General features: G+C 41.0%; 1 protein-coding gene across 1 annotated transcript; it reads left to right on the forward strand.

Annotated features, from left to right (window-relative positions):
• The first annotated feature begins 2,716 nt into the window (after window positions 1-2,716).
• Window positions 2,717-19,156, forward strand: si:ch1073-376c22.1 (uncharacterized protein LOC100000126 homolog). The gene is made up of 7 exons (XM_051873502.1): window positions 2,717-2,839; window positions 9,371-9,481; window positions 9,644-9,727; window positions 17,161-17,443; window positions 17,530-17,675; window positions 17,748-18,072; window positions 18,682-19,156. The coding sequence occupies exons 3-7, from the start codon at window positions 9,646-9,648 to the stop codon at window positions 18,833-18,835; spliced, it is 990 nt and encodes a 329-aa protein (XP_051729462.1). The 5' UTR covers window positions 2,717-2,839; window positions 9,371-9,481; window positions 9,644-9,645; the 3' UTR covers window positions 18,836-19,156.
• Window positions 19,157-22,913: the final 3,757 nt, after the last annotated feature.

Raw genomic sequence — 22,913 nt, forward strand, 5'->3', positions numbered from 1 at the left:
CGGCAGAATGGGGATCCATTTGCAGCTTTATTAGATTAAACACCAAGGCAGACAGGGGCAAAGGCAAAGACATAAACAGGAACAGGCAATGGTCGAGGCAGGCGGCAGACAAACAGTAACGGGTCACAGGCGGAGATCAGGGCAGGCGGCAAGCAAACACAGTCCAGTAAACAGGCACAGTTCAGGGCAGGCAGCAGAGAATCACAACGGGTAAACAGTCCAACAGTAACAGAATAAACAATCCACAAGAAAACGCTCAGAAATGATCACCGGGGCAATTCAAGACTTTGCGGTGAGAGAGTGTGTGTGTGTGACTTAAATAGTCCAGGTAATGATCTGCAGGTGTGTGTGGCAATTGGTGATTGGTGTGGAGTGTGCATGTGGTTGGAAGGGAGGATTATGGGAAATGAAGTCCAGGAACTGACAGGAACAGACGGTGATCGTGACAGAATGGTTATTGTACTGAAATTCTACTGATATGTCACTTGCATAATAATTTGAAACACAGTGTAGATATCATCGCTTTATGTCACATCAAAATCAAACTTAAATAAAGACCTGAAAACATGATGACTGTGGGGTTTTTAGTGAGCAATCAGCTTGGTGAAATTAAAGATACATCTTTGTGTCGTACCAAGCATGACTAATGATCTGAAATAAGTTTACTATTAAAAAGAACAGCTGAACATCAATACATGAATAAAATATATTGTTTAACTAGTTACTGCTATTATTATTATTTTGGAATAAATGTAAAAATGCAAAATATAATGGTATTTGTTTTGTTTTTTTTTCTTTTTTGAAGTAAAGTAATGTTCATTTATTGAGGAAAATGTGACAATGTTAAGAGTAATGGGCATGAATTTACATTTGATTTATAAATAAATATATAATTAAATAAAAAACTGTGAGGACTTTGCCTCCTCATTTCAGAACACCACCACACGCCACTGGTTTATATGATAAAGTATGGAAGAAGGTACAAGTTGGAAAGATGCAGTCATTATTCCCACAATAAAACCAGGAAAGGATCCAACAAATCCAGCAAACTACAGGCCAATTGCTCTTACATCACAAGTTGGGAAAATAATGGAAAGGATGATTGTTGAGAGATTGACATTTTAAGTAGAATGTAAAGGAATGTTATCTCCTCATTAGAATGGCTTTAGAAAGGTCGAGGAACTATGGATCCAGTAGTTTGTTTGTAAACAGAAATTTAAAAAGCCCAAATTAACAAGGAATCAGTAATGGCAATATTTTTAGATGTAGAAAAATCTTATGATATGGTATGGAAAGAGGGATTGTTGATTGAGAATAAAGGGAATAACTTTTAATTGGATTTAAAAAAAAATTATATGAAAGATATATCCAGGTTAAAATTGGAACAAATTAATTTAAATAAAAACATGGAAATGCTTACATACATTAATAAATTTAACAGCTTTCTTGTTTATCAGATTATAAATAGATATTAGGTACTGTTAACTTCTGATAGCAAAATTAGAAATAATGGTTTATAATCACCATACATTTATGTATGCCCTCTATGTCATGCTCCCTCCAGAACTGTGGATAGCGCTTACATCATGAACTCTAGTCTCTCCACTCCTGAAGGAGGCGCCATTGCCCCAACCATGTTCATTATCCCGTTTATATTTAACCCTTTATAAGTCTGTTTGTTCCCTGCCATAGTGCCATTGTGTTCAGTCTTGAGCCAGTCATCCTGAGTTTCCTGCTGTCTGTCTTCAAGTTGTGTATCTCTTGCTAAATATTTTGGACCCTCATGTAATATGCTCAGATAGTTTATCAGCATTGGTTTCTTTGCAGTCTTTGTCATCTCATAACAGATGTGATATTGTTTATGAAATATATGAAACTCTGTACAGACTAAATCATATAGAAATATAGAGATTTCATATAGAGATTTATGTGGATTCCAGCCCATAGGGGAATTGAAGGGAATGAGATGGCAGATGTTTTAGCAAAGCAAGCTTTAAAACAAGACAGAATAATGGAGGTATCATATAGTAAAGCAGAAATTAAAACAATAATATTTATTAATATAATAAATGCATGGCAAAAACAATGGGATGAAGAAAGTAAAGGATGCCATTTATATAAGATAAAACAAGTAGTAGGAAAAATGAAATCAACAGGAAGAACTCCCAGAGAGCAAACCATTATATCAAGGATGAAGTTAGGACATACTGGGCTAAATAAATAATAAATAATACTCAATAAATAATAAATAATGTATTTATTGAGAAAGCATCCTTCAGGTATATGTGATTGTGGAATGGAAGAAGAGTCGGTGGAGCATGTTATTTGTCACTGCATTAAATATGAGACACAAAGAATAAAAGATGAGTTAAAGAAATATGGGGTGAGTGTGTTAAACCTTAATAATATATTAAATGAAGAACAGATCAATAAAGTTGTATTGATTTTTCTGAAAGAAGCTAGATTAATGGAAAGAATTTAAATGATTAATTTATTTATTTTATGTTTATCTATCCTTTATTATTATTATTATTATTATTATTATTATTAATTAAGAAAATACTAATCTCTGGCCCACACTCCAGTACAGAAGGTGCAGTGTTGCCAAGTCCGCGGTTCCCTTTCGAAAGGGAACTCGCACTGCGTCTTAATGCATATGGGGAACGCCTCAGCGGGAACCGGTGTCTGAAACGCTATCAAATCACGGCAGTCGTATTGGCCGGCGACAGCCTATGACGTCACCACTAGTGCGACCCGAACGCACATAAGGAGCGCCTAGAGAACAAGTCATCCTCTTTCGTCTTTCAGGGACTGTTTTCGTTTGAAGTGCTATTCAAAGGTAAGAACTTACAGACGTTTCAGTCAGTGTGCACATCCATGTATAGTTACCTGGTAACACACTTGACTCGTGCGTCTTTGTTAGAGCATGCATGCCCTGTGCTTGAGAGTTCTGTCGGCAAGCGTTGTGAGCGTTTCCTCCGAGGAAGCTCCACTCTCGTTTGTCTGTCTCTTCTCAAGGGAAGCAGGACAGGTTTTTGTTATGAGAGTGTTTAGCTGATTTAGGATGTGTCCTCAATATCAGGCCACGTTCACACAGTCATTTTTTGGGATTGACAACCGCATTTACTTAACAGGTGTGAGTCTCGAAATGTCTTGTTCACACAGCAACTTACAGTAGCGTCTGGAACACTGTCTGTATGAACGTGCAGCGAGTGTCAAGTCCGTATTCTCTTACTAGTAACCATGACGACAGTGATCAACATAATATTAAAGATGGCGACGCCCATAAAACTGAAAAGTATTATCACTTTTCACATGACAAGAGACTAACTGAACCGCGAGTTCATCCATGAAAACATCATTAACCAACAGCAGCATGTAAACACGCGCTAGCCGGAGTCTTTAACCGCTGCACACGCGTGTCACATCCTTTGCGACATCTCGCGCATGACACGGCATTTGAAAAGAAACACAAAACTGACATGAGCCGCTCTGATGGAGAACAGTGACTGGATCTAACACCTTAAGATGACGCACAGCTCACATCTCTGTCACAGTAAGTTACTGAAAGTGAAACCACACACAAAACACCTTAGAAGTGCGGCTCCCTCGCTCTGTATGACGTGACAGACAACTAGTTGCCCAGTCCTGTTCCGTTCACACAGCAGTACATGAAAATGTACAGGTGTGAGTTCGGTTATAAAATGCGGTTGTCACTCCCGTAAATAACCGTACTGCGTGTAAACGCAACCGTATTAAGGACTCAAATACAGGACTGACAACCGTATTCTGCTGCTGTGTGAACGTGGCCTCAGTAAGCAATGCTCTATTTACGTTTGGACGAGTGACGTGTAGGTTTGTGTGCAAGCTTTACATCTATCACACACATTACTTGTGCATTGTTTGTTTGGACTAGGAGCACACGCGTTCACCTTTTATAAGGCTGTTTTCTTGCACTATGAGTGTTTCCCTTTGGCAACCCTAGTTGCGTGTTTCCTTTCTGCACCCGCGTTTATGTGTTATAAAGCCAGTCCTGTCTGTATATGGCAGGACATATGCGGTGGCAGATTATGCTGTGCTCCAACATTCCCCCCCCCCCCTCCCTTCCCCCTTAAACATTGTTAATGTCAGGCTTGAGGCTGGGTCGATGATGAGTTTGTTCCATTATTAGAACCCTTCTGTTGGTCCAGTGCAGGGCTTGTTAATAAGTGCTTCTTTTCAGTCTACAGCAGTATAGCAGGCCTCATTTACGTTAAGGCCTCAGCTTTCTGTTGTCACAGGTTGAGCTTTGTAGGTCGCCTCACCGTTGGTGAGAATTGTTATAATTTTAGTGACCTCAGCTCCCTATGGAGAGGAATAAAGGGGGTGTTTATTCATATTAGGTGCTTTTTATCAGGCCTGAGAATGGACCGATGATGAGTTTTGTTCCATTATTATTAACCCTTCTGTTGGTCCGGCATAAGGGCTTGGTATTGTGTGCATCCTTTCAGTCTACAGCAGTATGGCAGGCCTCATCTACTTTAAGGCCTCCATTTACTGTAGTTGTAGGTTGAGCTTTGCAGGTTGCCTTTTCTGGCGTGAGAACCATTTTACATTTATAGACCTCAGCTCCCTATAGAAAGGAATAATAGGGCGCTTTTATTCTTTTATATCTCAGGCGCTTCACACCAGGACTGAGGCTGGACCAATGATGTGTTGGTTCCATCTTTTTGAACCCATCTGTGGATCCGGCACAGAGTTTGTTAGTGAGCGCATCCTTTCAGACTGCAGAGTATGGCAGGCCACTTTTACATTTAGGCCTCTGCTCTTTGAAGTCTCAGGTTGAGCTTTTAGGTTACCTCTCCCTCTGTGAGAGCCATTACAAATTTAGTGACCTCAGCTCCCTGTAGAAAGGAATAAGGGGATGTTTATTCTATGTTTTATGTATTGGGGCATTTAAACTGGGGCCCTGGAGCTCCCATTATTAGGGAAGGTTATCGTGACACCCTTACTATGTGCCTCTTTTCTTTGTGAGGTCTTAATAGCGGGTAGCATTAAGAACGAAATATCACCTGTAGTGAATGGCATGGCCTCCTCTCGATCTGAGAGTTGGTTTTCTAGGCCACTGCTCATCTGAGCTTCAGGTAGTTGATATATCAGGTATTCGGCCCTCCGGGGCCGCCCTGATAATCCTTCTGGGTTGAGTGGGCTGGCTTCCTCTCGTTAAAGAAAGTTATTTGTTGAAGCCACCGCTCTGCTGAGCTCCAGGTAATATCACGATTTGAGGTGTTTTGCCTTTGTTAGGCCCCCTTGATACCTTCCCTAGGTCGAGTGAAGCGGTTTCCTCTTGCTTAGAGAGTAGAAGGTGATATGCTGAAGCCTCCGCTCCCCCGAGCTCCAGATAGATCATGACGGTAGGTGTTGGCCCTCTCTGGCCCACAGACAAATAGCCAGGTGCTGTAGGCTTTCGTTGAAAGCTTCCCCTTTGGTTGTCCTTGAGTGTTGTTAGACTTCCTCTCATTTAGAGAGTGGAAAGCACTATGCTGAAGTCTCTGCTCTCTAGAGCTTTGGTAGTAGCTTTGTCTAGTTTGAGCTTGGAGCATCTCTCCACCAAAAGCTCCTTGATTATTAAGTCGCGGAGTCGAGTGTTGCAGGCCCCTCCTGTGGAATTTCTTCCTGTTGGGGCCTCCATTCCTCCAGAGCTGAGCTCAGACGGCCTTCTCGTCTTGGAGCGAGAGTTTTTGCTCAGGTTTTTACCTTTGAGCCTTTCTCAGGTTAGCTCACTTCGCTCCCAGAGCTCTGTGCCCCATATGTGCCCAACACCAGTGATGCTCAGGTCGAGCGTGTTGAGACAAATAGTCAGCACGCTCCCTTAGAGCCAGCACGCTCCCTTAGAGCTCAAGCATTAGCCTTGGGCCTGTGGCCGTGTTATGCTAGAGTAGTAGGCCCTGACTGAGGCCTCCTCATCAGCCCGGTCGCATAGTTTTGTACTCCCCTTGTTTTAAGGGTAGAAAGCTGAGTACACGGCTTGTGATGGCAATGCGAACGAGTATTCCAAGCCTGCATACCTCTAGTGGCTATCTCTGCTGGGGTTAGATTTGCTACCAAGTAGTTGGCCCTCCTTGGGTCACCTTGAAAGCGATCCTCTGGGTTGAGCTAGGTTCCTGAGTGTCCTAGTTCCCTAGAATTGAGCAGACGGTTATCAGGTAGCTTAGGCTCCATTGGAGCCTCCCTGATACTAGCCCTGGAGTTCTAGATCTTTACCAAGTAGTTGGCCCTCGAGCAGGCCACCTTGAAGGAGATCCTCTGGGTCGAGTAGGTCCTAAGCACTTCCAGCTAAGATAGTATTCTGACTCCCTAGAGTTATATCAGAGTGTAGGCTCTTTAGGAGCCTCCCTGGTACTTGCATTGAGCTTGGTCAATACTCATCTCGGTTGAGTCCAGTGGGTATTCCCCTCGCATTGAGGGTCGTTCTTTAGAGTACTGCGCTCCCGAGGTCTGATCGGAAGGTTGAAGGTCTCTGGGAGGTCAGTATTTAAGGCTGAGGACCTCGCCCCTGAGTTGGTCATTGAGGTTTAAGAGGTTCTTTTTAGTAAGAACTCCCTTTATAGATCAGCTCCTGTTGGCGCTGGAGGTACGCCTCTCGTTAGGGACCCAATTTAGAGTACTCAGCCTCCAGAGTGCTTATTAAGAAGCGCTCTGTAGATCCTAGGTTGAGCAGAGTAACTCCCCTCGATTGCAAGGGTTCAAAACGCTATGCCGAGTCCTGCTCCCCAGGATGCCCGTCTCTTAAGTTGGTTACTGCCAGTTACTGTCAGTTTGCAGTCCCTCTTACTGGAACCCTCCTCTGGAGGCTAGTGCTTTAGAGATTCTGTTTTGGTAACAGACAGGTTGCTGGCCAGACTAGGTTACTACTAAAGTAGGACCATGTCGGCCTCCCTGGTGGCAGTCAGGGTAGACTATGCTCCCCTGAGAAGTGACTGGCCGGGGCTCCTTTCGGCTCCCTGGCCACATTCTCTTAAAGGGACCCCTTCTGTTTGAAGTTGTTGGTTCCAAGCCTTTGAGCGGCCTTGGTAGGCCTCTAGATGTTTCTGGAGGCCTCTTTGAGGCTTATAGCTTGGGTGGTGGCCGTAGGGAATGCTGTCACTGACAGCCTTTGCGACCCCTAGGAGGAGTGGGTTTTTTTTGGCATTTCAGTTGAAATTGTTTTCTGATATTTGTCACAGCCATTCTTTGGCATGCACTCCCCTCAGCATGGCGGCGTGGGTATTTCGTTCCCCATATGCGTTAAGACGCAGTGCGAGTTCCCTTTCGAAAGGGAACGTCTCAGGTTACGCATGTAACCATGGTTCCCTTAGAACAGGGAACGAGACACTGCGTCTCCCTGCCATGCCTCAGGGCTGCCTGCTGAACAGTCCCTTCAGACGATAAGTGGATGACTTGTTCTCTAGGCACTCCTTATGTGCGTTCGGGTCGCACTAGTAGTGACGTCATAGGCTGTCGCCGGCCAATACGATTGCTGTGATTTGATAGCGTTTCAGACACCGGTTCCCGCTGAGGTGTTCCCCATATGTGTTAAGACGCAGTGTCTCGTTCCCTGTTGTCAGGGAACCATGGTTACATGCGTAACCTGAGACGATTTCCCGCAGAATTGGGCTACTTTTACACTGTTGCCTTGGGTTGTTTTTCATGTCCGTGGGTTGAAGCGTCCCTAAATAACATTATATTTAGCCCCTGAAATGCGAATTTTACCAGGGGATCCCCACCAAAAACCCGGATTTTACCGCCCGGAATGCGATTTTTACTGTATGGACCCCCCTGAAATGCGACTGGGCTAGTTTTGAGTAGCAATTGGGCGGGTTTTGTTGTGAAAACCTGGCAACCCTGAGCAGGTGGCGGATATGCACCTTAATTGTTAGTTGCCTCCTGCCAATAAAAATAGAAGTGCTCTCTGCCCCCTGTCCAAAAAAGCACTTCCTTCATTCACAGCTCCTGCCTGCATCGGATACAATGCCAAATATTACCAAGACATCTGCTTGGTTTTGATTATCATCTATGTCATGATCACACTTCATGAAAGTTTATTATCTGCATGCGTTTTAAAGCCATATCAGTTTAAACTTCTAATTTATTTTTTTGAGCGCACAAATCTAAAGCACACGCACAGAAATCTGGCTGTCAGATGGTATGTCTTGTGAGTATTAAACTAACTTCTCTTTCACGTTTCATTGTGCTTAAACTGCCAAACACACTCAAGGTTATGTCAAAAACACACAAAGTTAACATAAACACAGTCGGTTATGTTTGTGAACGTAAACAGCAGGGACAGAGTGTATATTAGATCTGTGGTGCATTCCCTTCAAAAACAAAACTAATCCACTGTGTCTTCAGTGGCTCAGCTGTCAGGAGTAAATGAAGACTGCTATGTTTATTCTTACATCCAACAACAAAACACCTCAATTGCTTAGGAGACATTCTTGTCGCTACAACTGCTCCGGCATCCAGACAATGGTGGACTGTGGTACAACTCTATGCTAATACGGCAGTGTCCGTCAACAGTCATGGGCGCGGCCTGTACAAAGTGATGTCACTTTGTACAGAATCTGAGAACGCTTGTTCTGAGACACTGCTTATCATTTATGGGGATTAAAAAAAAGGAGTGGGTGGATTTTTTTTTATCATTATAAGGAGGTTGTGTGCACACTGACAACACACATTTATGATCAATCACCATTTAAAAGTGAATTTTGCATAATAGGTCCCCTAATGATTGGTGTTTGATTCTTTGCACTGTCAAAGAACTGGGTTTTCTCTTCAATAGGATCTTTTTTTCCTACAGTGTTTTCAGAGTTTTGTGGTTTCGATCAAGAAAATGTACAGCTGAGGACCAAAGGGAAATTCAAGAAGAAAATTTCATCCAAATGTAATTTCTAAAAGATTAGTGGAAAACTGTGCAGCTAGATAAATAATAATAATAATAATAATAATAATAATAATAATAATAATAATAATAAAATAAAAAACACTTAATAGTTTGTTGTCCTGTTTCTTCCCTTTTTCAAAAATCTGGTATTATGGACAAAAGGAAGTCATGCTTTTTAATTTGTCCTTCGATACACAATATTAATATTTAATCGATTAATTATTTATTAATAATTACTCATTTTTAATTTTTGTGTGTGTTTGTGTATGCACGCATGAGATGGCAGAGATGAATTTACAAAATATATGCTTGCAAGGTCTCTTCAGTTACCTGGACTTCTGCCATTTTTTTTTTTTTTTTTTTTTTTCTCATCCTTGTGAAAGATATGCCACTGAAACGCAATGGTTTGAGTTCTGAGAATGATTCACCAAAACTGCATAATAGTGGTGACTTGTGATCTTTATCTAGTAGGCACACCCTTGCGTTGTGGAACCACAAAACATCTTGATCTCAGCCACATCTCACAGGGGAACAGATCAGACCCACAACTTAAGAAGGGTAGAGAGGATACAAATCTCAGTGAGTGCTGCACACTTGTTCTGAAATTACATAGAAAATCTATTACTGGTAGTTTAGTTTGCTTGGATTTGTCATTAAACATCTTGGACATTTATTTGACTATTGCAGGCAGAAAGACAAGAAGAATTTGAAAATATTGAGTTTTCCATCTTTGTTTTATAGGAATGACGATTCCGATGATCACTATGGTTGTGCTGGTACTCATCTTTGCGGAACCATGTATGGGTATGGCCTATCGACTCACAGGTAGACAATGTTTAAGTGTTATTTTTGGCACTTTAATTGACTAGTACATTCTAAAACATACAGTAAATGCAAACAATAATGTCAAACATTATATAATATCTGGTGTGACTAAGGCTTGCAGGGTGAAAGCCTTGCCTTAGTGGTCTGGACTAGCACTTTAAAGACATACCCACGGTTACACAGAAAGGCTTACGCCTAGTCCCAGACTAAAATACATGTTTGAGCTGTATTAACTGAAAGCAACTTGCACTGACATATTTTAAAAAATATCACTGCCATTGTTTTGTCTCAAGATGCACACCAGTAATGTTTTTTAAGGCACATTTATCTTTGCATGAATTACTATCATTTGTGTCAACCTCTGGTTGCTCCAGGGGCACAGTTCCTGTAAAACTACTGTAAATCACTTTGGATAATAATAGAGAATAAAGCCTATAACTGAATGTAAAAGAAAAAGGGTCAGTTATAATCATGAGTTAAAAGGTGATGTGTCATCTAAGTCAGCATGGGCAAAAATTACAACATCAGACAGAGATGCAGATAGAAATTATTTTTGGCAAACAAATTGTATTGGTATAGTTTTTCTGAGACTCTAGAATGGCAAAATCATATTCTGAGGTCTGAATGTGATTTCAAACAAAAACTAAAATAAATTGATTGATTCAAAAACATACAGGGAAGCCAGTGGGCCTGTCCCAATACCCACACTTGACAGGAAGTGCACAAGACTCCAAAAATGGCAAAGCTCAATGGCCTTAAAGTGGTTATGAACTGCTTTTTTTTTTTTTTTTTTTTTTTAATTTAGTGTTTCCTAAGATTATATATTATAAAATATAATGTTACTATGAATTTTACATCAAAAATTGTCATAATCTAGAAATAAAAATATAATAAAAAATAATTTCGAAATTTTTCTACCCTGATTTTAGCCCTCTGGTCTGAAGGTTCAGTTTGCAGAGGCGTGTCTGCTGTGAGACTTCAGTGTAAACAACCACTGCTGTGACATGTTTGCATATGAAATTAGTCTTACATGTGGAACTGGTGCTGCCAGGCAGTTAGGGATTAAACCCCCACTGCGAAAACTTTACCACGTTTTTACATTTTTACGTTTTTTACGTTTTTACATTTATACGTTTTTATGTTTTTTAGGGCCTACAGCTGTCAAGATTAACTAATCGTGAAAAGCGTTGATTATAGCACTATATTGAGGTCTACTCACATCGCATGAAAGCTTGCAGCGATTATCATTGTAGCCGATGACAGACAGCCTGTTGATCGTGGGATGGCAGTGATCATGTCACTGGAACTTGGTTTCTGCACTCTCACAAATGCTTCTATCATTGCTAACAGTGCAAACACAGTGTAAATATAGTTAGAGATTCATAACAGGAGTTTTAGCAAGAGTCCAGATAAACTCGTGCTGTGTGATCAACAGCTTCAGCCATTCTAAAGAAAGCATTCTTTGATTGCTTTCTGTATATAATTTAATCAAAATTTAAAAACGCATTAATACTCAGTACATATCAAGCGATCTGTAATAACAGATCAAAACAAAGCAATATGGACCACATAATAAAAACAGTTACTCACACTAGTGTGGTGCGACATTACTGTCGGATCCAATATTGTCAGCATAGCATCGTCTTTTAGTTTCAATCTTGCTGAAAATTCTGCATCGAATTGTTCCTTGTTTGTAAATGAATCTGCAGTAAAATGAAGTGAACAAAGGACCAAGTTCTTACTGACGCGGTCTAGAACTTCATTAAAAATAAAGTTCATCTACTCTTTCCTAATGTTGGGATCAGAAGGAAGGCAAGGCAAAGAATGTGTTTTTCCACAACTTGGCACTGCACAGTGTCTTATTGTCTTCGGAGCCATCTTTATCATTTCGTTTCTGTGTAGACACTATTACGTCATAAAGTGGCACATTCCAGAACCTGCTGTTCTGGCAGACTGACTTCAGTATCAGCAAAAGTTTTGAGTTCTGAAACTTGCAGGATGTTTCACATTCACGTTCAAGAACTCATGAGCCCCAAAATCCTAAAATCACTTACACCAGAGTAATTCTAAGTTAATAAAGCGATAAGCCCTGTGAAGCCATGGTTTACAGTGAATTTTTAACAGCTAAGGGGCGTTGTTGTAAAACCCCCTTAACCACGGCTTAACAGGGCTTATTGCTTTTATAAAACAGTTACCACACAATACAAATATTAATGCCAAAAAATATGTAACAATGCAACTTTTCTGAAGTAAAATCACTAAAAGACTATGAGACTTGAAGCCTTCTCGCTGTTGACACGACCCGCAGCAGATCAAGCTGATTCAGTGACCTCGCTCTCTGGATTGATCGCTGCTCTGCAAGCAAGCTGAAGTAAAAGAGCAAATTTCTAAAGAGCATTTTTCTGCGATGTTGATACAAATGTCGTGCCACAGCTGTGGCTTGTGCAGGACCAGCATCCCTCTGCCATCATGAGCGATCTGGTTTGTTCGGGGGGTTGGAGGACGATCCCCTGGATGACAGTATGTCATTGGTGGCCTCAGACGTGGAGGATTGGGCAGTCTCAACGAACGACCCCACCCCCTTGCCGTTTTTAAAGCCCATCGACGCCAGGAATGGAATGGACACAGAACTTCTCTGTCCATCTCTCCACACTATGGCCGTTCTCCAAGTCTTTCAGGCCAAACTCCTTTGCTCCATGGACGAGTCTGAACCCAACCCAGCCGTATTCAGAGAGCTGCGCAGCGCGACCGACTTGGCCCTGCGTGCCACGAAGTGAACGGCCAGTTTATTGGTGCTGGAGCACCAGTTGTGGCTGAATCTGACGGAGATCATGGAAGCAGACAAAACCCTTTTCCTCGACTCCCCTGTCTCCCCCACTGGCCTCTTTAAACCCACCGTTGATGGGTTTGCTGAACGCTTCACCACTGCACAGAAGTCATGCCAAGAGATGCGGCACTTCCTGCCTAAGCGTTCCAGCTCTGCAGCTGCTTTCAGTCGCCCCAAAACTGCGCCGACTCAGCAGCCTGCCAAGTCTGCATCTTTGACTGCTCAGCCCACTCTTCAGCCTGAGCCTCGACAGCGCTCATGCTCTGCTAAGCGTCATCCCTTCCTGAAGCATCAGGGACCCCGGCCCAAGATTGCACTGGACCCTGTGCCTCAGAAGTCATCCTAATCCTTCAGACAGGAAAAGGAGGGGGCTAAGTTAGTAGATTGAACCTTGAGTCCCGTCCCACGCTTGGCATCACGGATGCTTGCGTATCAAGGTGAACCAGGCTCTCAAAACACCTCTTCACACTGGTGAATAGCCTTTTAGAATGGGCACATTGCAACCTGCTCTCATTAAAGGCAGCACACGTGCCGGGCAAACTGAACCAGGGAGCAGACATGCTGTCCCGGAGCAATGTCTCCTCGGAAGAGTGGATGTTCCACCCCCAAATGGTTCAGAGTATCTGGAAAATCTTCGAGAGGGCAGAGGTCAACTTTCATTACCCAATTTATTTTTCAAGGAACAGGGATGCGCTGACCCACGTCTGGCCCAGCCTTCTCCTTTATGCCTTTTCCCGATCGCCCTGATCCCTCAGGTTATCAGGCGAATCAGGGAACACAAACACAAGGTTCTCCTAGTGGCCCTGCTCTGGAGAAACCAGCAGTGGCTCTCAGAGCTGTCTCAGCTGCTCATAGCAGCGCCATGCCTATTCTTTTGAGACGGTACCTCCTTTCTCAGGCAAAAAGGACGATCTGGCACCCCCAGCCCAAGCTGTAGGCTCTACACTTATGGCCTCGATTGTAGCCTGCTGACCTCCCAGAGAAGGTACTAAGTACAATTTCAGAGGCTAGAGCCTCGTCTACAAGATGCCTCTATGCCCTTAAGTGGTCGGTCTTCTCCGCTTGGTGCACAGCCCGTGGCGAAAACCCATCTGCATGCGACATATCTTTGAAATTGTCCTTCCTCCAAGAGTTGTTGGATAAGGGTCGTACCCCCTCCACTCTCAAGGTCGATGTGATGGCTATTGCAGCTTTTCATGCTCCCAAAGCCGGACAGTCGGTGGGCAGACAAAATCTTGCTGTCTGCTTCTTAAAGGGGTCTAGAAGGTTGAACCCTCCTCACCCTTTTACTGTCTCTACATGGGACCTGTCTACGGTTCTCAGGGCCCTTAGGGGCTCCCCCTTTGAACATTCGACCCCTGTCACTTAAGGCCGCTCTGCTATTAGTTCTAACATCGGTCAAGTGAGTAGGAGACCTACAGGCTTATTCTGTGACCCCTACCTGTCTTGAGTTCGGGCTCAATGACTCCAAGGTCGTCCTAAAGCCAAAGCGTGGTTATGTACCTAAGGTGCTCTCCACCCGGTTCAGAGCACAGGTATATCACGCTCTCTGCGATTCCTCCCTCGCAGGATGACCAGGAGTTGAATCTACTCTGCCCAGTTAGGGCATTGAGAACTTACATTGACCGTTCCGCCTCATTCAGACGGTTGGAACAGCTCTTTGTATGCACCAAAGGACTTCCGGTCTCGAAGCAGAGATTATCTCGATGGATAGTTGACGCGATTGCGCTGGCGTACTCCTCTTTGGGCCTACAATGCCCCAGTGGAGTAAGAACTCACTCCACGAGAGGCATGGCCTCATCCTGGGCATGGTCCAGCGGTGTGTCCATTGCAGAAATCTGTGCGGCGGCCGGCTGGGCCTCGTCGTCCACCTTCGCCAGGTTCTACAACCTGGACGTCCCCACCTTACAGGCTCAGGTTCTTTCTGCATAGCTGACCTCTCGGAGCTCGACTCACTGGGAACCACGCTCCTGGCGGGCTTCACCGCCATAGGCTTGTGCAGCTCCGCTGCACCATCATTGGTCCGTGCAGTTTCACTGCATGATTGAAAAAGGCTTTAGTAATCAAAGAAAAAGGAGTTTTCCCCACTGCATCTAGCAGACGCAGTACTCGTTCCCATATCTCAGGGAACTAAGGTTACGTTAGTAAGCAAGTACGTTATATTTATTATGCCATTAGATGGCGGCAAAGATTGTCTTTATGAAGCAGGTCACTCAGTCGCAAAGACTTTTGTATTAAAACTAACGGAACAAAAGCAAATGACAAATTCTTTGACTAGCGGTGTCAGTGTCAGCAGGGCATGGAAAACCCATTAACTGTTAAAAGGACAAGATCGCAACGGATATTCAAATGGATTTTTTGTTATGAACATAGGACTGACCTGAAGGAAAATGCTAAATCTGAATGCAGGTAATACACTCAGACATATCTCTCACTCTTATACATAATACAGTAAGGCTCAATAAAAAATATTCAATTGAGAACAAAATCATATGTTTACGAATGGTTGCTAAGGGTGTTGGCATTGATATACAGAACCACTGGGTCATAGCCGTGTTTTATTGTGAATAAAACACAGTTAATAGTATTGACCAATCAGAATCAATGACTGGAACTAACCGTTTAATAATTAGATATTACATATAATTTGGTAGTTAAATGTAATATATTGAAAATCAAAATGTGTAAATAAAGCTCTGTTAAAAACTTAACTTGCAATTTCACAACACTGTGTTGTTGTAAGTGTGTCCCATTCGGTAATCAAAACTTCTACGCATACTTGTGGTCTTCATGCCCACTTGAACACTTGGGCCAAATACAGGAAATACGTCATGTAAGTAGACAAGTGGTCACGTGCAAAGACCACAAGTGTGAGTATTGAGACAGACCCAGTGTAGTTTAATTCACAAACAAATGACTTTTATGAACCTGTCCTTTTTAGTGATATAAAAACAAGACAGCCATTGTAGTCTGAATCACTAACAAATTAATCTTGTGAGGTGGTTCTTTTTAGTGACTCAAAAACATACAGGGCAATCAGCCCAATTTACGAACACAAAAACAATTTCCAAAATGTTGACAAGACTAAGTTTTATATAACATCTGTTTAACTTATAACATGAAAGTAAGGTTAATAATATAACTTAGAGAACAACATTTTCAGTTTTACTCAAATTAGGGTGATGCAAAAATTAGTACACCCCACTGAAAGTCTCTGGAGCAAAGCTAAATTTTAGACTACAAATGTCTAATTTAACAAGAATTCAACCACAGGTGAGTCTAGTTATTCATTACACAGGTGTCCAGCAGACAGTTGACTATAAAAGGGTGTTAAAACCCCTTGCCATTTCATGCTGTCAGCAATGGCACCACATGGAAGAGAAATGTCACAAGACCTGAGAAAGAAAAAAATTTCTTTACACCAGAAAGGTGAAGGCTACAAGAAGATCAGCAAAGCTTTACTTATCAGTTAGATAAGTCTCAACCCTCTCACAGAGACGTCCAGGTCGTCCACGGAAGTTAACACCTCGACAGGAGCATCTTCTGATGAAAAGGGTTGAAGAAAATTGGCATGCAAGTTCACTGCAGTTATCTAAAGAAGTAGAAAGCCAAACTGTGATGACTATTTCCCGTGACACAATACGGTGTACACTGCAGAGGAATGGCATGCATGGGTGCCGTCCACGAAAGAAGCCTCTCCTAAAGCCCAGGCACAAAAAGTCCACCTAGAGCCCATGCTGACAAAGATGAAGACTACTGGGACTCTATACTCTGGAGTGATGAGACCAAGATAAATGTTTTTGGAACTGATGGCTTCAAAACTGTATGGCGTCACAAAGGTGAGGAATACAAAGGAAAAATGCATGGTGCCTACAGTGAAACATGGTGGTGGCAGTGTCCTTATGTGGGGCTGCATGAGTGCTGCTGGTGTCGGGGAGCTACATTTCATTGATGGCATCATGAATTGACAGATGTACTGTTCTATACTGAAAGAGAAGATGCTACCATCACTCCGTGCCCTTGGTCGTCGTGCACTTTTCCAACATGACAATGATCCTAAACACACATCTAAGGCCACTGTTGGATTTCTGAAGAAGAACAGGGTGAAAGTGATTCAGTGGCCAAGTATGTCTCCTGATCTGAACCCAATCGAACACCTATGGGGAAGAGACAAGTTGAGCATCACTCTCCATCCAGCATCCATTCTCTAAAAGAGGTCATTCCTGAAGAATGGAAAAAGATAGATGTTGCAAAATGTCGCCAACTTGTTCATTCCATGCCTAGAAGACTTGGTGCTGTCATTAGAAATCATGGAGGCCATTCAAACTACTAGATGTAGTAGTTTTTGTTGTGGGGTGTACTCATTTTTGCATCACCCTAATTTGAGTAAAACTGAAAAATGTGTAATCGAAGTTATATTATTAACCTTACTTTCATGTTATAAGTTAAACAGATGTTATATGAAACTTAGTCTTGTCAACATTTTGGAAATTGTTTTTGTGTTCATTGAGAGATTGTTTAAAATGCTGAGCACTGTGTGTGTATATATAGAGAGAGAGTTTGTTGTAGTTATGTAATCAATTCTCTGTTGTGCAATCTTTTACAGGAAATGTTGCTTTGAAAAGTGTGACCCACCAGTCCATTGACTTGTTGAACAGTAACACCGCTTCCAATGCTGTTGATGGAAACAAAGCAACAAATTTAGCAAATAATTCCTGCACTTACATAACTGCAAAAAGAAACCCATGGTGGAGAGTTACCCTGCAACAGCCTTACAAAATTGTCATGGTTGCCATTACCAACCGGGGTGATTGTTGTGCTGATAGGATCGATGGAGCTGAGATTCGTATTGGGAACAGCCTTGACAACGATGGCAACTACAATCAGCTGTAAGAGACTTGTTAAGATATTGCTCAAATCATACAAAAAATTAACCCAGAATGTGAGATCATCAAGCATTTTTACATTTCTTTAGGGTTGCAAAAGTGTATTCTATCCAGGCTGGGAAAACACAGAAGTTCAAGTTCAGTCCCTTAGATGGACAGTATGTTAATGTGCTTTTACCAGGAGAGAACCGCATTCTGACAGTATGTGAGGTAGAGGTGTACGCAGTCTCTGAAGGTAAATCGGTCACTTGTGATGTTTGAGTGTTTTACAGCCCTGTCTAACTGTTCATATTTCATTATTTGTCAGACATGGTAGCAATGATACAGTCTGAGGGTATAAATGTGGCACCAAATGGACGAGCTACCCAGTCCAGTGTGAATCAAGGTTCTACAGCATGTCTGAGTCTTGCACAAAATGCCATTGATGGGAACCGGCAATATGACCTATTCAAAGGCTCTTGCACTCAAACGAATACTGAAAGTGATCCCTGGTGGAGACTGGATCTGATTAAAACTTATACAATTGCATCAGTGGCTCTTACCAATCGCGGTGACTGCTGCGCCGAGCAACTGAATGGAGCAGTGGTTCACATTGGAGATTCACTAGAGTCTGAGGGCCGTGCAAACCCAGTGTAAGGAATGCTGTTATTACATGCATTTATTAGGGAATATTACATTAGCAAGTGTGTTGTGTGTTCAGACCAACAGCATGTGATACAACCACTAAATAAACAACAACTTAATATTGTGTAGCTTTCATTTTAGACACAATATTTCTGGTTTTAGTCTATTAAATGGTTCCAACTTAAGTCAAATCAACTTCCCAAGCAACACACAGTAAAGGCCCGTTCACACGGATGATAATGATAAAATAAAGTTTTAAAAATCATTCTAAATTTTATAGAATAGTGGAGTCCACACCACAACAATAACGATAATGGCACAGAGAAACGATATCACTGGAATCACTTTCAGAACAATTTTTTATCTCTAACGAACAATAAACACATTAACACCCAATCAGAATCCACCTGACTTTCAAAAGCTTGAGCAATATAAATTTCGTCATGTTTTAATATGTAGTGAAATTTGTTTGTCTTTCATAGAGTCACTGAACATACACTGATCTGCAAATCAAATTCGTGGACAGAAACTGTTGCATAATATACATAAACAATATATATAATACTTAAGGCATCATTTTATTTCTCTTCTGTTTCTTAACGTTCACTCCTACTCAGGTGTGTTAAAGTGTCTTTCATCCCTGCGGGAGGGACAGGGAAGTTCCGGTGTGCCAGTGCTCTTCAAGGCCGTTATGTGACTGTGGCTCTTTCTGGGGAAAACAGGACTCTGAGCTTGTGTGAAGTGGAGGTGTTCGGCGTTCCAACAGAATAGTGCAGTTTTTTTTGTTTGTTTGGTTTTTTTTATAGCAGGAATATTGCAACCCACCTAATGCCTATATGGCCACCCAATAATGTTAATAATAATTTACTTTATTAATATTATGTTAAAATATTTTTTATAATTCCAATCTACTGGAATTTGAATTATCTATACCTGTTACAAATATTTGCATGAGAAACAAAATCATTGTCTTTAAATGCTCAGTAACACATCAAAATAATATTTCTCACTTTTATTTTACAAAAAGTTAATATGAATGTTCGGTCCAATTCTTATCAGCTTGTTTTAATAAAAATTGTGCATTTATACCAACCACTTGATGTCACTATTGCTTTAACTTCACTTGAAGAAAATATTAAGCAACTTCCTGAAAGCTGAAAATGTGCAATTACAGTAATACTTTATTTTTCTATCCTGAACTGAGAGTTAAACCCAGATTTGCTGATCCCAAACTAAAGCTAACACGATAGACATTACTAAATCAAAAGTGAACATTTCTTGTAAGATCAATATTGATTCAATAACGGTTCAAGATATGTGTTCAAAACCATGCTGACGTCTGGGATCATTCATTGTTATATTGTAAACAGGAATCAGCCTGTTTCTTTCCACAGTGAATTGAGAATGACAAGTTTTCATCATATTAATTGGATTTGGAGCTGTATGCTTTAAGATGAGGTTGTCCGTCTGATAGACCATCTGTGCTTAATTCTCCAAAGTACTTGGATATATTTTTTTGCAAGCTATCTGTCAATGTACAGTTTTATGGGCAAAAATACTGTTGTGGAAAAGGATAAAATGTGAATCTGATTATTTTAATATAACTGACTAAAGACATCTCTGAAAAGCACAGCGTAATCACTGTCTACAGTTTTGACAATCATCTTAGAGGTTAACCGCATTGTCAAAGATGCCAAATTGTCAATTGTACCAGTCGAGGATATGAAAATCATATGTTATATAAAAAATGCTAATATTAAATACACATTTTCATATCCACATTGACAGATTGAACTTACATTCCAATCAGTGTTACAAAGATTGAAAGAAGCCATTAGAAATATTGTCCTGCCTGTCAAAACTGTTATATTGCACTACTGGAAAATGGATTAATATGTCTACAAAATATTAACATTCCTGATGTTATGCTTTTTTTCTTTTACTTTTTTTTTCTTTTTTTTTACATTAAGAATTTCCAGTCACAATATTGTTAAATGCCGAATCTGACTGGACAAAATCTGAGTATGTTGTGTCATCAGTTTTTTGCTGTTTTCCCAGAAGAGAAAGAACTTTCAAATATGTGCAAAAGTACACTAGCATATAAATGGTGTTAAAACTAAGACTACAAAAATCTAATTTTGATGAGAATCTACCAGAGGTGAACAAGAACATGCTAACCAGCCAAACCTTGACACACACAGAAACACAATCACACAGACTATCAGGGCTTTTTGACCCTCTGTGTAGGAAAATCGTTCAAGTATCAAAGACAGGAAACATATTGATAGGCAAGAGCTCCAGATGTATAATTCGGCAAAATACTGAAAGAGTAATTGAGTCTCTCTTCTTCATGGCATTATCTGACTGGGTCAATTTGCACTCTGCCTGATCAGGTCAGTGCTCAGAACGGATGAGACTTCAGCCATGCCTTCCACGCTGGCACTGAGACCAGCTCAAGTGTGCATAATGTATAGAGGGCCACAGTCTATAAATTACATCTCACTTAACAAGGTGGTAGGAGTGCTGTCTGCATAAACTCTCACAAAGTAACAGCAAAATTACAGCTGTTTAACATTTGGAAATGTACAATTTTGGCTCCTAACATACTCTTTTTCCTGAACAAGGTTTTGCTAGGGATTCAAGCAGAAAGTCTGTAATTGCAAAAACATTACCACTTGAACCCTTGAAACAATCTACCTATGTGAGAAGTCTTTAGACCTTAGAAGATATTCACCTTGAATTAGCCAATGGCTTCAATTACAGCTAGCCCTTATGTCTAAAAAAAAACTCCATCTCAGAACTAAAGAAAAAAAGACATCTCATCATCTGGTTCTTGAAAAAAAGTATATAAACCTGTCTGTTTTTTTTCTTCTTCTTCTTCTTTCCTTAAGGAGAGAGTTCTCCATCATTTGTCTGTGCTCACTCTGTAAGTTCCAGTGCCTCAGGCTAGATAGGTTTGCTTCCTGCATCTAGCATCACTTATTTCCTAAGTTTCTTTCTTTCTTTCTTAACCAAGCTATTGCTGACATTTTCACTAGGTATAACTTCCTGCATAGGCCAGTTAACTGCTTATAAGTAATTTCTAGTAATAATTTCTAGTAACATTAGTAATACATTAGTAATAATTTAATGCACAACACACTCACAGTGGCCATTTCACTTATGGCATGGATTTTCAGTGGTGTGGTCTTAACAAAAAAAGTGGTTTACTACTGGACACTACTGCACTCTTTCTCTTTTCCCTGCTATACACTACCTCGCAGTGTCTCTCCCACACCCTGCAAGGCATTCAAGTGCACAGAAACCTCGACTTTATTAATAAAATAGTTTCGCTACTTAAATGCTACATGACATTTCTCAGTTCCTTACAGCTGGTTATTTTATTCATTTTTACCTGCAAGTTGCTTCAGTGTCTCAGACGGGAAGTGAGGTAAACTAACAGACCCAGTAAAGCAATGAATTAATCGTTTCTGTTTCTCATGATTTGGCCTTGCATTGCAGTTTTTTTTTTTTTTTTTTTTCTTATTCTAAATGTAATAAATGTCACGTAAGTTAATATGTTTTCGAATTTGGCTATTATCATGTAACATTTGATTTATATTCTGCTGAAATTAACGACATTATTAGAAAAAAGATTTGTTCGTTTTGACGAACGAGATTCAAAGTTCAGAGTCGGTAAAATGATCCAAACTTCCCATCACGGGTGTGGCTTCTGACATCACACTTGGATGTGGGTAACGGTTCCGGAGTTGGACATCCACCGCAGGCTGCAGCAAGCCCTACTTGGTTAACTACGGTAAGTTATTAAGGGCAGGGAAAGGTAGAATGATATAAGTGATAATGCACCAATTACAACAAAGATTCACGAGTTTCACAAAGCATCATTGGAAACAGATAATGGGGAGGTTAGCACAACCGTAAAATATGGAATTCTGAAGCAGTGAAACAAGTGTGTATACATACATACAATTTTTCAAAACTCTAGACACAAAACTCAAAACCGATGATCAAAATGCAGATTTTTCAAAACTCTTAACACTTTTTCCAATCACTTGGATACAATACACATAAACCTAAGATCATTTGTTGACTGAACTAAAATCACCTGTTGGAAATGACATAACTTTATTATTACCATTTCAAAATGGAACACGCACATTACATCTGAGATGACTGTCAATTCATTTTATTACAATGATCTAACTATCAGTTACAGAGCCCCACACATGACATGCAGGGGAAAAAGTAAATCGTGTGCACAATTTAGCAAATCGAGGGAACGAATTAGTAAATCATGTGCACGATTTATAAATTGAGGGAACGACTTAGTAAAGCGCATGCACGATTTAGTAAATCGAACGGCTTAATAAAATATGCGTATGAGTTAGCCTACTAACTGTTGTGTTACTCTTGATGCATATTTTTTTATGGAAACTGATATATTATTGACCCCACATGACCCAGTTGGACTACATTATGTAATATTTCATCATAATTCTTTGTCAGACACGGTTTCTATGGTCCCATGTACCACTTTTACAGACCACGTTTTCAGATTTGACATTATAGTATGCAAGATGGCCCTTGTAATTGCTTTGGTGGTTTTAACAAATTGCTGCCAACTCATTACTGGTGATTGATTTCACATTGTGGTATGCGCATATAGTGAGGTGAGTGGTATCTCACTCAACATAGTGATAACATGGAGCCAGTAGTGGGAGGTGGAAGAAAAAAGAATATGTGGTGGTCATAGCTGGTCAAGAGAAGAAGGAGAGGCCAGAATTTAATTGGCCAGCAGGCAACCATCCAAGTACCTGGACAACGTGGACCATGAGTGTGGCTATATGGG

Source organism: Ctenopharyngodon idella, chromosome 19, assembly GCF_019924925.1.
Source record: "Ctenopharyngodon idella isolate HZGC_01 chromosome 19, HZGC01, whole genome shotgun sequence".
NCBI lineage: Eukaryota > Metazoa > Chordata > Actinopteri > Cypriniformes > Xenocyprididae > Ctenopharyngodon > Ctenopharyngodon idella.

What these genes read in the sequence shown, in the direction of transcription:
- si:ch1073-376c22.1 (XM_051873502.1), top strand. Translation starts at nt 9,646, where the DNA reads ATGACGATTCCGATGATCACTATGGTTGTGCTGGTACTCATCTTTGCG. An exon ending in GGTGTACGCAGTCTCTGAAG is followed by an intron (nt 17,676 to 17,747) that starts GTAAATCGGTCA and finishes ATTATTTGTCAG; the next exon opens with ACATGGTAGCAATGATACAG. An exon ending in GAGGGCCGTGCAAACCCAGT is followed by an intron (nt 18,073 to 18,681) that starts GTAAGGAATGCT and finishes ACTCCTACTCAG; the next exon opens with GTGTGTTAAAGTGTCTTTCA.